This window comes from Scyliorhinus canicula, chromosome 13 (genome assembly GCF_902713615.1).
Source record: "Scyliorhinus canicula chromosome 13, sScyCan1.1, whole genome shotgun sequence".
NCBI classification, from domain to species: Eukaryota; Metazoa; Chordata; class Chondrichthyes; order Carcharhiniformes; family Scyliorhinidae; genus Scyliorhinus; species Scyliorhinus canicula.
Genome location: NC_052158.1, coordinates 13050881 through 13066634, shown reverse-complemented (window position 1 = coordinate 13066634; position 15754 = coordinate 13050881). Strand labels below are relative to the sequence as shown.

At 46.7% G+C, this 15754-nt stretch overlaps 1 protein-coding gene across 1 annotated transcript in view; it reads right to left on the bottom strand.

Moving 5' to 3' along the window:
* The window catches only part of LOC119976488 (choline transporter-like protein 4), a 105616-nt gene that overhangs the window by 23246 nt on the left and 66616 nt on the right, over positions 1 to 15754 (bottom strand). The window contains exons 10-16 of the mRNA XM_038817029.1: positions 12830 to 12942; positions 10768 to 10890; positions 8868 to 8967; positions 6901 to 6993; positions 5321 to 5423; positions 2513 to 2769; positions 134 to 228 (exon numbers count right to left, since the gene is read on the bottom strand). Of these exons, the coding sequence (XP_038672957.1) occupies positions 134 to 228; positions 2513 to 2769; positions 5321 to 5423; positions 6901 to 6993; positions 8868 to 8967; positions 10768 to 10890; positions 12830 to 12942 (884 nt within the window). The remainder of the gene's footprint in view (positions 1 to 133; positions 229 to 2512; positions 2770 to 5320; positions 5424 to 6900; positions 6994 to 8867; positions 8968 to 10767; positions 10891 to 12829; positions 12943 to 15754) is intronic.

Genomic DNA, 15754 nt, shown 5'->3' with positions numbered 1-15754 from the left:
CAGACTCGTCCCAATCGCACTGATACACAGTCTCCCATCATTGGCCGTGCAGATTCTTTGAACCGTTCTCTTCCCCACTCAAGGCGAGTCAGACATATAGAAAAAGACTGGGTTTTGAATTTGAGGCACTTACTCTTTAGCTTGTGGTCCAGGTATTCCAGGATAATTCTGATAAGCTGAACGATTGTTAGGATCAGCGCTCCAAACGCTAGTGAGCCAGTATGATACCTAGGGGCCAAAGAAGCCAAACATCATCAATCCCACTGACATCTTGCTCACAGCAAGCAAGCAGGTACATTTTCATCCACAATCCTCCTGTCTCGCTCCTTGATCATCCAGTGGGACAAATCGAGCCCTCACGCTGCACCAAACCTTACAGAGTAAAATATAAACGGTTCAGCTCTGTGTTACTGGCTGGGAAATAGAGATAAATAGGATAGGAGCATTGATGATTCCTGCTCACTGTCCTGTGCTTCCTGCTGTGTATCGAGTGTGGATGTCAGGCAAGGTTAGATCAGGTTTCTCTCACCTTCAAATAGCTGGGCCTTTATTCTCTAGAAAACACTTGAGAGGTGATGCGGTACTGCCATTCGGCCCCTCGAGCCTGCGCCACCTTGCAATACGATAATGACCAATCTGATTGTGGCCTTAAATCCACTTTCCTGCCTGCTTGTCCCTTCATAATCATTGGCCTCCCTCGCCCACCAAAAATCTGCCGAACTCAACCATGGATATACGCAATCACTCAACCTTCACTGTTTTCCGAGGGAGAGGATTCCAAAGTCTAACGACCCTCAGAGGAGAAGTTCTTCCTCATCTCTGTCTTAAATGAGAAAGCCCTCATTCGGAAACCTTAACCCCTAGTTCTAAATTTCCCTAGCCCCACGAGGAAACATCCTCTCAGAATCCACCCTCAGAATCTCATCTGTTTTAATGAATCACCTCTCATTCTCCGAATGAGTGTAGGCTCAAACTATTCATCCTTTCCTCATAAGACAAAATCCATTGTCCCAGGCATCAGCCTCGTGCACCTTCTTTGAACTGCTTATAATTCAATATAAATCAAGGTGGCCAGAAATGTAAACAGTATTCAAGGAGTAGTCGCCCTGTACATTTGTAACAAGGCTTCCCTACTTCTATACTCCATCCCCTTTGCGTTAAAGCCCAAAACTCCATTCACTTTCCCAATCACCTGCAGTATCTGCAGGCTGACGTTTTGTGATACATGTACAAGGTCACCTGGGTCCCTCTTCAACGTTCTGCAGTCTGTTATTTGTCTGTTATCTGTAGCACAGAACGAGGCTATTCTGCCCATCGTGTCTGCACCGGCTCCCAAATGAGCAACCTAGCTAGCCCCATTCCCCTGCCCTATCTCCGTAACCCTCTAAAATGCATCACTTTCAAATATATACCAGCTCTCTTTTGAACCCTCCTATGGAATCTCTTTTGAAATCTCTTGAATCTCTTTTCAATCTCTTTTGAAACTTCCTATGGAACCCACCTCCACCACTCTCCCAGGCAGCGTATTCCAAACCCCAACAAGCCGGAGTAAAGATGTTTCTCCTCATCTCACTCCACGCTCTCTTGCTGACCATCTTGAATTTCTGATGCCTAGTCACTGACATACCAACTAGTGGAAACAGAATATCATTCTTTACCACGGCAAAATTGTTCAGAATTTTGAACACCTCAGTAAGGTCGCCTCTTCATCTTCTCTGCTCCAAAGTAAACAAGCCCCATTTCTCCAATCTTTCCTTGTATCTAAAATTCCTCATTCCTTTTTTTTTTTTTTTTTATTTAGATTGCCCAATTATTTTTTCCAATTAAGGGGCAATTTAGTGTGGCCAATCCACCTACTCTGCACATTTTTGGGTTGTGGGGCGAAACCCACGCAGACATGGGGAGAATGTGCAAACTCCACGCGGACAGTGACCCAGAGCCGGGATCGAACCTGGGACCTCAGCGCCGTGAGGCGGTTGTGCTAACCACTAGGCCACCGTGCTGCCCTAAATTCCTCATTCCTGGTATCATTCTAGTAAATCTCCTCTACACTCTCTCCGGGGCTTTAACATCCTTCCTTCAATAAGGTGCCCAGAACGGAACACAATACTCTAAATGTGGTCTGACCAATGATTTGTAGAGGTGTGGCATCACTTCCTTGCTTTTATATTCTATGCCTCTATTTATAAACCCAAGGATGCTATAAGCCGCCTTAACAACTGTTTCAACCTGCCTGGCCACCTCAGAGAATTATGCACTAGACCCCGAGTTCCCGCTGATTCCGTACTCCCCCAAAGTTGTACATTTGAGCCTGTATTGTCCCGCCATATTTCTTCTCTCCATTTAAATAATATTTGGCTTTTCTATCCTTCCTGCCAAAGTGGACAACCTCACAATCTCCCACATTGCATTCCACCTGCCAAACCTCCCCCCAATTCTGGCTAAGAAGCTATTACAATGGGACTAAAAAAACATTCCGGCCCCAAACTCCATCTAAGTCAGGGGAACTCACCTGAGGCTGCGAATAAAGGCGCTGGACACTGGGAAATGGGGAATATCTCCTGGTTTCTTGAAGGCCCAGTAATAGGAGGCGAAGGCCCCTGCCAGAGTGCACTGACCCAGGGCAATGACAAAGTTCATGCACCAAAGGAAGCCAATAATGTTGTAGATCTGCAGATTGAAGAGGTTGCGCTGTAAGAGGCCCTCGTCGTTGTATTTGTAGAAGGCACATTTTACCCCTTCACAGTCGTACATGGAGGCATTGAAAGCCTGCGGAAGAGAAGAAAAAGGCTCTTATTTCAGATCATCTGGCTAAGCCAGTGCTTCGTATTAGGATCATTGCTACGTCTGATACACACCCATGACCTCGGCTTGGGGTGTGTGCAGGACAGAATGTCAATGTCTGTACGCTATAGGAAAATTGAAAATGCGCTCCACGTGGAGGAGCGGAGTCGCAGTTAGACGGGTTAGAGGCAGTCTGGCGAAATGAATAGATACACAGTACACTGAAATTGAAATAAAAAATACTGGAAATACTCAGCAGGACAGGCAGCTTCAGAAATTCATAGAAACAGTGCAGGAGGCCATTTGGCCCATCAAGTCTACACCGACCCTTCAAAAAGCACCCTACATAGGCCCACACCCCATCCTATTCCCGTAACCCCACCTAACCTTTTGGACCCAAACGGGCAATGTAGCATGGCCAATCCACCTAACCTGCACATCTTTGGACTGTGGAAGAAAACAGGAGCACCTGCAGGAAGCCCACACACACACGGGGAGAATGGAATTGAGTCAATATTTCAGGTTGGTGACCTTTCACCAGAGGTTTTCAGCTTTTTCACTCTTATTTCAAATTTTCAACAGATACAGTATTTTGCTTTGGCATTAGTGCGCTCTGCGACCGGGGCTGGCTTAGCTCAATTGGCGGGACAGCTGGTTTGTGATGCCGAGAGAGGCCAGCAGCGAGGGTTCAATTCCCGTACCGGCTAAGGTTATTCAGGAAGGCTTCTCAAACTTGCCCCTCGCCTGAGGTGTGGTGATCCTCAGGTTAAATCACCACCAGTCAGCTCTCCCTCTCAAAGGGGAAAGCAGTCTGTACTCATCTGGGACTACTGGTGACTTTACCTCAAGGTGCTCTGTCATTTTTACATACTGAGAAATGGGAGCTGATGCATTTTGGATGAATGACAGAGGAGAGGCAATATAAAAATGTTAAAGCAGGTGCAAGATTGGAGAAACCTGAATCTTTAAGTTATAAAAATGAAACACCAAGATTCAGCTTTGAGCTCAGAATCTGTTAGTTGAGTCTACTTTTCTCATCCTGAAAAAGGTGTTAGCAATTGCATTGGGGAAAAGTGACAAGAGAGGGCATTCCTCCATTCTGGGAATGTAAGTTTTCGCAAAGACTGGGTGAAGGGTTGCTTGATTGGAGATGCAGATTTTGGTTGATTGAAGAAGTTGTCAATTTGTGCCCCTTGCAGAAGCTCCTTACAGGAAATGCCAGAGAGAATGAATTGGTTGCCAACTTCTGAATAACTTCCAAAGACATCAGATACATGAAGGAAGCGGAGAGATTGCAACGTACAAGATATCAGGCAATCGCAGAATTGAAAGTGCAACCGTGAGTTTATCTTCTGGTTCACAATGTGTTGGTTATGTTTTTAATCTGGAGTCCTGAGCTAATGATTCAGAAAGCAGAGTTTCAAATCGTACACTCTGGACTGTTGTGAATTTTGCATTCAGGTTTTTCAGGAATTGAAACTGGAATTTAAAAAACCCTCCAGGATGGAAATGAATTGCATGTTGTGCTGCCGCTGTGAAGCTAGTGTGTGTCTCAGTGTTTTCTGTATTCATTAGTGAATTTAAGAGAATGAGATTAGAATCTCTCAAGTTTGCCAATGACACAAAAATAAGCAGCATGTCAGTGAGTAATGGGAAGGTTAAAACTGCAAAGGGATATTCATGTCTTAGGCAAATGGAAAAGAATGAAGGCAGATTTCACTGCAGGCAAATGTGAGGTAACCCATGTTAAAAAGATAGAACAGATTACTTTAGAATGGTGGAAATCTCAAAACTGGGCTGATGCAAGGAATCGTGCGGGCTGAGGTGGTGGTTTGGGGTGGGCAGGGGGTCCATGTCCATTTGAATGCAGCGTTGATTTACCAGAATGATATCGGGTCAGAAAGTGTTAAAGACGAGGGGGGTAAGATGACAAGAAGGGTTTGTATTTCGGCTATTGAGAGGATCAAGGTAGATTTGACCATGTTTTCAAGGTAATAAGGGAATGATAGGTTGATCAAGAGAGAAAGAGAGAGAGAAGCTCCTTGCTGGGTGGGTTGGCTGGATTAGGATATAATAAAGAGAGAAATAAGAAATAGCTCTACACACAAAGGGTGGGGGTAGGATTTGAACTGACTTCCCATAAACGACCCCCTCCCTATCTCTTCTAGTCCACGATCCACAGCTGTCTGCATTCCACCAGTTCTAGCTCATTAGCATTCCCAATTTTATTTGTTCGTACCATTGTGGCTGGAAATCCAGGAGGTTTGTCATCCCAGAATTAATCAGGAGATATGGGATGCTCCCGTTTGATTAAATGCCACCGTGCCTCCATACTTGCCTCCAAAGTGGGACATGGGGTGGGCGCGTACTTAATCTGGGGTAGGCACATGAACAGACGGGGTATAGAAAGATACAGGCGGTTGGTCTGGATAGGATATGTGATTGGCGCAGGCTTGGAGGGTCGAATGGCCTGTTCCTATGCTGCATTGGTCTTTGTTATAACATATCACCCTGCGTGTCGGATGTGTGTACTTACCATGGGGTTACAGGTTTCATTTCCAGAGATGGCATTGCAGCTGGGTGACGGGGAGCCCAAATTCACCACCCGATACAGAGGCTCTCCTGATGTGGCGAGGTATCTAAATAGCAGCGAATGTCAAAGAAACAGGAAGAGACCAGAAAGAGCTTGAAATGAAATTCACAAAAATCTCAGGTCAGTCCAAGTGGTGAAAGGAACTGACCCTCCGAATTGACGGCCATCGGACTTGTTCAGGGGTCATCGACATGCTGACCTTGGCATCACCATCCCAAACCAATATTAGTCTACCTGCATACACCGACGGCACCCACTCTACCACACCTCCCACATTCTACCCTCGTGTCATTTCAGGTCAGCCAAAGCACTGCTACCTGTGCTTGACCCGGAGCATGTCCCGCTCCTCACCATCTCTGTCCTCACAGACCTGCACCTGCTCCTGCTTAAATACATTTGATTAAAAATTCCTCTCCGCATTTTCAAATCTCGCCATAACCCTCACCCTCCCTACCTCCGCAATCACTTCCAAACCGTCTCCGCTTCTGCCCTCTTAACATCCCTGGTTTCAATCGCTCCACTATTAATGGCTGCACCCCAAGCTCACAGTGTCACAGTGGTCACACTGCTGTCTCTCAGCACCAGGGACCCCGGTTCAAATTCCAACCTTGGGTGGCTGATGGTGTGGCATTTGGACAGTCTCCCAGTGTCTGGGTGAGTTCCCGCCGGTGCTCCAGTTTCCTCCCACAGTCCAAAGATTGGTTGGATTTGCTTAGTGTCACGTGTACCGAGGACCAGTGAAAAGTATTGTTCTGTTGTACAGTTCCAGGCAAATCGTTCCATACATGAAAGAAAATAGGGCAAAACATAAATACGCAATGTAACTCAGAGACACAAGGCATCGGGTAATTTTCAGGAGGGTAAGTAACTACTCAGGTACCAGAAGATGTGTGGAGGAGATCAGGTCAGTCAATAAGAGGGGTCGTTTAGGAACCTAGTAACAGCGGGAAGAAGCTGTTTCTGAATCTGTTAGTGCGTGTTCTCGACGTTTGTATCTCCTGCCCGATGGATGAAGTTGGAAGAGTGAATAAGCCGGGTGGGTGCGCAGGTTAGGTGAATTGGCCTTGCTAAATTGCCCCCAAGTGTCCAAAGGTTAGGTGGTGTTAAGGGGACAGGGCTGGGGATGAGTCCCAGGTGGGATGCACATGCGGTAGGTCGGTACAGGGACTCAACTGGCTGAATGGCCCCTCCTGCACTGTAGCGATTCCCTAAACCTCTCTTCTCTCTCCCTTTAAGAGGCTTCTTGAAAACCTAACTACTTCACCAAGATTTCTGCCCTCTGATCTAATATCCCCTCATATGGCTAGGCGTTGTCAAGGTTTGTATTATAATACTCTTGTGAAGCATCTTGGAATGTTATATTACATTGGTGCTATAGGAATACATGTTATTGTTGAGGATCGGCAATGCAAGGCACTTTGGTCATTCCACCCCACCTTACAACACACAAGATAATCCGAGCCCACCAATTCCAATGTAAATTCAGAAAAACTTCATCCTGAGTCAGAGCAGCTAAAGGATACAGAGCAATCATTCCCCAGTACGCCACACAGATCACCAATAGGAGAAAGGTGAATAAGGGGTAAACAAGCGATGACATAATGTGACCAATCGCCCTGTTGGAGAGGAGAAAAAGCAAAAACAGAAAGTTATTTCACATCCATCACAGTTACTGAAAATTAGTCACAAAATAAAAAGAGAGGAAAATACAGAAGAGGAAGGAGGAAGAGACCATTCGGCTATTCTCCACCATTCAATTAGATCACGGCTAAACTGATTTTGAACTGACTTCCCTGCCTGTCCCTCACTACCGTTAACTCCCTCATCAATGAAAAATCTGACCAACTCGGCCTTGAATATATTTAATTAATCACCCCCCCCCCCCCCCCCCCCCCCCCCCTAGTCGCCATTGCTTGCTGGGGAAGAGGATTCCAAACACCGACCACCCACTCAGGGAGCAGCAAAAATTAGTGCCATGCCTTTTGGGAGTGAAATTGGGAAACATTCTACACACAAAGGGGTAGTAAACGTTAGGAACTCTCTTCCACAAAGGGCAGTTGATGCTGGATCGATGGTTAATTTTGAATTGGAGAATAATTGATTGTTGTTAGCCAGTGGTGTGAGGGGATATGGGGCAAAGGTGGCTATTTGGGGCATGATTTTCTTGTCCCACCCTTTAAAGTTTCCCATCCTGCCTGTGAGAATGCCCACTGGTGTCAGAGCCGGATAGTCAGGGCCTGGGAGTTAGGTTGCAGATCGGCCGTGCTCTCGTTGAATGATGGAACAGGCTCGAGGGGCCGAATGGCCTCCTCCTGTCCCGAAACAGAAGAGGGAATGCTTTCCAGTACCACAAGATCAACCATCATGTCTGTGCGTGTGTTGGCCAATGCTCTCGTGGTAGAGGTAATGGAGGTAGGGAAACTTTTCTGCCTTGCCTTTTCCTTTAGAGGGTGGCACAGTGGTTCGCACTGCTGCCTCACAGCACCAGGGACCCGGGTTCTATTTCAGCCTTGGGTCACTGTCTGTGTGAAGTTTGCACATTCTCTGTGTCTGTGTGGGTTTCCTCCGGATGCTCCGCTTTCCTCTCATAGTCCAAAGATATGCAGGTTAGGTGGATTGGCCATGCTAAATTGCCCCTTAGTGTCCAAAGGTGAGGTGGATTAACAGGGACAGGGTGGGGGAGTGGGCCTAGGTTGGGGTGCTCTTTCAGAAGGTCAGTGCCGACTCAATAGGCCAGATGGCCTCCTTCTGCACTGTAGGGATTCGACGCTTCTATGATATTTGGCACTGCGACTGGGAGTATGATGAAGAAAAAAAGCATCCACCATCACGGCTGTCGAGATCACCACAGATATCGCGGTCTATGGACAAATCAAGGAGACATGGGCACGATGGGAAAATTTGAAGGTTGGGACCGAAAATCTAAAATGTCGAGGGCCAAGACGAGTGTCTCACTGACTTTCCAGACCCATCCAACACACATTTACAGGGTGGCAACAGGAACTACTGTACCACAGCAAATATTACCCAGTTACCGGGGTTTGCCAGCGAGGTTCCTGGACAGATAGTCCAGCAGCAGCATTGTGGGCAGCACGGTAGCATGGTGGTTAGCATAAATGCTTCACAGCTCCAGGGTCCCAGGTTCGATTCCCGGCTGGGTCACTGTCTGTGCGGAGTCTGCACGTCCTCCCCGTGTGTGCGTGGGTTTCCTCCGGGTGCTCCGGTTTCCTCCCACAGTCCAAAGATGTGCGGGTTAGGTGGATTGGCCATGCTAAATTGCCCGTAGTGTCCTAAAAAAAAGTAAGGTTAAGGAGGGGGGGGGGGGGTTGTTGGGTTACGGGTATAGGGTGGATACTTGGGTTTGAGTAGGGTGATCAAGGCTCGGCACAACATCGAGGGCCGAAGGGCCTGTTCTGTGCTGTACTGTTCTATGTTCTATGTTTTATAGTGAGCGAGCGGGCACGAGCTGTAAACAAACGAGCACACCTACTTGCTGGCTTCCTTGATGAGTGCAATTGCGATCAGGATTCTCTTCCTTAGGAAGATCAGTAGCAGCAGGATTATAATCTCCATGACCACCAGGATGATCACTGTAAATAGGAAGATTATACATTCAGACACACACAGCCTCTGTTCTCCACAAGGGTGCACGATCCAGAATACAAAAGCACAAAAGATTCACAAAAATGGTTCCCGGGATCAGGAACTTCAGTGATGTATATAGTTTGGAGCAGCTTGGGACTGTTCTCCTTGCAGAAGCGAAGGCTGAGAGGGGATTTGATTTGTTTAAAATCCTGAGGGGACTGGGCAAATTGGGTGAAATTGTTTCCATTAGTGGAAGAATCGAGAATGCAGATTTAAGGCAATTGGCAAACTATGCAATGGTGACACACAGCAAATGGCAAGGACGGCGTGATGGTGACATTTCAATTGAGGCATTCAAGAGGGAATTGTATATTTTTTCTTTCTTGGGATGTGGGCATCTCTGGCTGGGTCAGCATTTGCCGCCCATTCCTAATCGTCCTTGAACTGAGTAACCTGCTCGGCCATTTCAGTGGGGGGCAGTTAAGAGTCACCCCACATCACCTCATTTTAGGAAGGATGTGGAAGGTTTGGAAAGGTGCAAAGGAGATTTACCAGGATGTTGCCTGGAATGGAGAGTAGGTCTTACGAGGAAAGATTGAGGGTGCTAGGCCTTTTCTCATTAGAACGGAGAAGGATGAGGGGCGACTTAATGGAGGTTTATAAGATGATCGGGGAATAGATAGACAGTCAGAGACTTTTCCCCCGGGTGGAACAAACCATTACAAGGGGACATAAATTTAAGGTAAATGGTGGAAGATATAGGGGGGATGTCAGGGGTAGGTTCTTTACCCAGAGAGTAGTGGGGGCATGGAATGCAATGCACTGCCTGTGGAAGTAGTTGAGTCGGAAACGTTAGGGACCTTCAAGCGGCTATTGGATAGGTACATGGATTAGGGTAGAATAATGGAGTGTAGATTAATTTCTTAAGGGCAGCACCGTTGCATTGTGGATAGCACAATTGCTTCACAGCTCCAGGGTCCCAAGTTCGATTTTGACTTGGGTCACTGTCCGTGTGGAGTCTGCACATCCTCCCCGTGTGCGCATGGGTTTCCTCAGGGTACTCCGGTTTCCTGTCACAGTCCAAAGATGTGCAGGTTGGGTGGATTGGCCATGATAAATTGCCCTTAGTGTCCAAAATTCTATGATTAACCTAGGACAGAAGTACGGCACAACATTGTGGGCCGAAGGGCCTGTTCTCTGCTGTATTTCTCTATCTCTATCACTGTGTGGGTCACGTATAGGCCAGGCTGGGTAAGGATGGCAGATTTCCTTCCCTGAAGGACATTAGTGAACCAGATGGGGCTTTTTTTAAACAACAATCGGCAAAGGTTTCATGATCATCATTCGACTTTTAATTCCAGATTTTAAAAAAAATTAATTCAGATTTTACCATCTGCCGTGGTGGGATTTGAACCCAGGACCGCTGAGCATTACCCTGGGTCTCTGTATTACTAATCCAGTGTCAATACCATTACGCAACCACCTCCTCCTATGAGGGTTAGGGTTAGGGTTAGGGAAGAATGAGTAGGGCACAGGTGAAAGTGTGGGAATGACACCAAGTAAATTGCTCCTTCGGAGAATTAGCACAGGTATCATGGGCTGAAAGGCCCACGCAATTCTCTGATTTCAGAAGGAGAGCCTTGAGGTTGCAATTGGGACATTAATACTAACCCATCCCCCTCCACTGCTCCCAAAGCATTATTTCCTCAGTGCAGAGGCTGCGGGTTTAACATGTGCTGTAGGGTGACTGCTGTGTGTCTGACACACACACACACACACACACACGGCTGCTGACAGACACTCACAAATAGCCAGCCAGGTCTCCTTGACTTGTCCGTAGACCGCGATATCTGTGGTGATCCCGACAGTCGTGATGGTAGCTCCTCTTTTGTTCAGCTCGTCATACTCCCAGTAGCAGTGCCAAATACCTGAGTGAAGACAAGACAGAAAGCAAGGAAACACTCAGAATGCCGCCCTTCACACCGGCGATTTTAAAAATTTGAATGCAGGCGATTCCTCTTCCTGGGAATCTTGGATCTTGGCCACAGTGGGGTAAAGGAAAATTCAGACCAGGGCAGGCAGAAAGGGAGTCCACTCAAGTTTCTGCCCATATTAATTAACGGAGGGTTCTTAAACTACCCACTTCTAAAAATTAGATAACCTCTACCCATGTGAAATTGTGGGGGGAACAGAATGTTTTTATATACAGAACTAAATATGGTGTTAGATAAAGCAAGGGAACTATTAAATACATCATTCCTATTGAAACAATAAGGGAGAATGCTTTCTATGGTTGTCATTCCAACTACCTACTTTCACAGAAGCCCTCCACCACCCACGCACAGCAGCAGCAGTGTGTACTCCATCTACAAGATGCACTGCTGGAACTCACAAAGGCTCCGCATGTTCACATAAACAAATGACAAAAGAAATCGGGGATCACCCATAGTCACCATTAACACACAGAGCCCCCCTCCCCCTCCCAACCCTCACCTCCCACCCCCCCACTAATGTTCAATGTTATCCAGTTCTTGAAAGTGCACAGTGAATAATGCCCATGAATTGTGGAACCCTCCATCCCTTCCCTCAGTTCAAACTTAACCTTCTCAAGAGTCAAGAATTCCAACAGGTCCCCCTGCCACGCCAGGGCACAGGGTGGAGAGGTTACTCTCCAACATACCAGGATCCGCCTTCGGGCGAAGGCTACAACATCTGCCTCTGCACCCGTTTCCAACCCTGGCTGGTTGGACACCCCGAATATGACCTCCCGGGGGCCCAGGTCCAGTTTCACATGCACCACTTTAGAAATTACCCTAAAAACCTCCTTCCAGTAATCCTCTAGCTTTGGACAGGACCAAAACATATGGACGTGATTAGCCCCCACCCCCACCCCCCCCCCCCCCCACACCCCCACTCCACCCCCCCCCCACACCCCCACCCCACCCCCCCCTATTATGTATTTTCTTTTATTCCCTTTTCTTCCCATGTACTTAGTGATCTGTTGAGCTGCTTGCAGAAAAATACTTTTCACTGTACCTCAGTACACGTGACAATAAATAAATCCAATCCAATCCAACCCAACCCAACAGGTACAGCCCCGACCTGTTCACCCTTTCCTCAGAAGGCAAACTCCTTCATCCCAGGAGTCAACCCAGTAAACCTTCTCTGGATTAGAAACCCTACAGTGCAAAAAGGTTATTCAGCCCATCGAGTCTGCACCGACCCTCTGACAGAGCACACCACCCATGCCCACTTCCCCTCCCTATCCCAATGACCCATTAACCTGCACATCCCTGGACATTAAGGGGCAGTTTAACATGGCCATTCCACCTAAGCTGCACATTTTTGGACTGTGGGAGGAAACCGGAGCACCCGGAGGAAACCCACCCAGACACAAGAGGGATGTGCAAACTCTACTCAGGCTGTCACTTGAGGCCGGAATTGAACCCGGCGCTGTGAGGCTCTGTGCCACCGTGCTTCCAACGCAAGTACATCCCTCAAATAATAAAACTGTACTTGCTACAGATGTAGTAAGGCATCCCTATTTCAAAACTCCTTGCAATAAAGTCAACTTTGCAACAGAAATTATGTCTCCACAAGTCTTCTTAACAGAGGTGCGATTGTAAGCAATTACCCAAAGGTCCCAAATCTTCTCCTCAGTTGTACTGCTAGCAGGTAGTATGGAGACATGGACTCAGAGCAGGAGAAGGCCATTCAGCCCCTTCAGCCTGCTCTACAATTTGTTAAAATCATGATTAATCTGATTGAGGACTCTACTTTCCAGTTAACCCCCTCCCTTGTCAGTTTGAATCCCCATTTAACTTTGTTGATCCCCTTCAGTAGTGATGCAGTGGAACGGTTACGTACCATAGGCAATGACAGCAATCAGGGCAATGATCAATATCCAGACCAGAATTCCCGCCAAGAACCTCAAGAGGAGCAGGAACAGCAGACTCACAATCATAGCAATCACCAGGCCTCTTTTTTGATGTATGCAGCAGGGAAGAAAGAAAAAGAAAAAAACTGTGTCAACTTTCACCATCTATTTGCTAGATTACTGGTTACATTTCAACTCTCCTAGATTGTAGGAAACATTCCGTAGACCCATAGAATTGCTACAATGCAGAAGGAGGCCATTTGGTCCATCGAGTCTGCACCGACCCTCTGAAAGAGCAACCTCCCACCCTATCCCCACAACCCCATAACTCCATCTAATCTGGGCAGCACAGTGATGCAGTGGTTAGCACTGCTGCCTCCAGACGATGAGGGCCCTGGTTCGATTCCAGCCCGGGTCACTGTCCATGTGGAGTTTGCACATTCTCCCAGTGTCTGCATGGGTCTCACCCCCACAGCCCAAAAAGGTGTGCATGGTGGTTTGATTGGCCACGCCAAATTGCCCCTTAATTGGAAAAAATAATTGGGTACTTTAAATTTTTTAAAAACTCCATCTAACCTACATATCTTTGTGCTAAATTGCCCCTTAGTGTCCTAAAATATGAAGGTTAGATGCAGTTTTTTTTTAATTTAGAGTACCCGACTCTTTTTTTCAATTAAGGAGCAATTTGGCCTGGCCATCCATCTAACCTGCACGTCTTTGAACTACGGGAGGAAACCAGAGCACCCGGAGGGAACAGACACAGGGAGAATGAGCAAATCCACGGCTGGAATTGAACCCGGTCCCTGGCACTGAGGCAGCAGTGCAAACCATGGAGTCACCCCATTCCTCACGTGCCAGCATAATCTCGGCGTGAAGTACGGTCAATTGAATGCCAACGGTAAATGGCCGTTGACCTTGTGTTTAGTTTAAATAAAGTAAATGACAATGAAATGAGGAGAGAGTTAGCTAAAGTGGACTGGACGGATAGATTAGCAGGAAAGACAGTAAACAAGGACCGGCAGACAGTTAAGGAGGTAATTCATGACTCTCAGCAAAGATATATCCCAGTAAGGAGGAAACATTCTAAGGGCAGGATAAGCTAACCAAAGAAGTTAAGGAGACAATTAAGTTGAAAAAAAAGGCATATAAGGAGGTAAAAGTCAATGATAGCCCCGAAGATTGGGATGAATTCAGAATCCAGCAAGGGGACTAAAAAGATAGTAAAGAGAGAGAAAATAAACGAGGAAGGCAAACTAGGCGAGGAATGTAAAAACTGACAATAAGCATTTCTTTAAATATATAAAAAGGAAGAGAGAAGTAAAAATGAACATAGGCCCCGAAGGAAATGAATCTGGGGAAATAGTTATGGGGAAAGGGAAATGGCAGAGGAGTAAAACAGATCTTTTGCATCAGTCTTGACGGTGGAAGATACTTTGAACATTCCATTAATACTAAAGGATACTGGGGAGGAATTAAATACCATCATCATCACTTGAGAAGTAGTATTAGACAAACTAATGGGGCTAAAGGTCGTTAAGTCCCAGGTCCGGATTGCTTGCATCCTAGGATCTAAAATAAGTAATTACAGAGACAGTAGATGTAATTTTCCAACTATATTCTTGGTACTATTAAAAAAGGGAGAGAGGCAAAACGTGGGTAACTATAGGCCGATTCGCCTAACATCTATTGTTGGCAAAATGTTGGAATCAATAATTAGAGAAGTAATAGCAGCACGGTAGCATTGTGGATAGCACAATTGCTTCACAGCTCCAGGGTACCAGGTTCGATTGCCGGCTTGGGTCACTGTCTGTGTGGAGTCTGCATGTTCTCCCCATGTGTGTGTGGGTTTCCTCCGGGTGCTCCGGTTTCCTCCCACAGTCTAAAGGTGCGCAGGTTAGGCGGATTGGCCATGCTAAATTGCCCTTAGTGTCCAAAATTGCCCTTAGTGTTGGGTGGGGTTACTGGGTTATGGGGATATGGGGGAGGTGTGGGCTTGGGTAGGGTGCTCTTTCCAAGAGCCGGTGCAGACCCGATGGGCCGAATGGCCCACTTCTGCACTGTAAATTCTATGATTCTATTTGGAAAATCAGAATCTAATCAAGCAGAGTCAGCATGGCTTCATGAAAGGGAAATAGTGTCTGACTAATTTAGGTATGAAGCTAATGAACCGTCGCTAAATTTGCAGACGGCGCAAAAATAGTTGGAAAGGCAAATTTCAACAGGGATACAGACAGTCTGCAAAGAGATATTGATAGATTAAGCAAATGGGCAAAAAAGTTGGCAATTGGATAATAATGCAGGGAAATGTGAAGTTGATCATTTTGGAATGGAGGACAAAAGAGCAGAGTATTATTTAAATGGAGAAAAACTGCAGGAAGCTGCAATACAAAGGGTCTTGGGTGTACTTGTGCACGAAACTCTGCCCGTCAAAAATGTATCTAACTCTGCATTGGATAAATTCAATGACCAGTAGCCTTTGTGGGGAAGAGAATTCCACAGACCATCGACGCTCCGAGGAAGTATTTCTCCTCATCCCGGTCTTATTTTTTTAAATGAATTTAGAGTCCCCAATTTTTTTTTCCCAATTAAGGGGCAATTTAGCGTGACCAATCCACCTACCCTGCCCATCTTTGGATTGTGGGGATGAAACCCATGCAGACACGGGGAGAATGTGCAAACTCCACATGGACACAGAGCCGGGATTCGAACCCGGGTCCTCAGCTCCGTAGGCTGCAGTGCTAACCACTGTGCCACGTGTCGCCCTATCCCGGTCTTATTTTTAAAGCTAGTTCCAGTTGGCCCATTGTGGGGATAGTGGTTGGGATTGGGATTCCCATCTCGTCGGCCAAGAGCTGTCCCATTCCATCCCCTCTCCTCATCACGAGGGGAAACGTGCCCGAGGTATAAAAACAGAT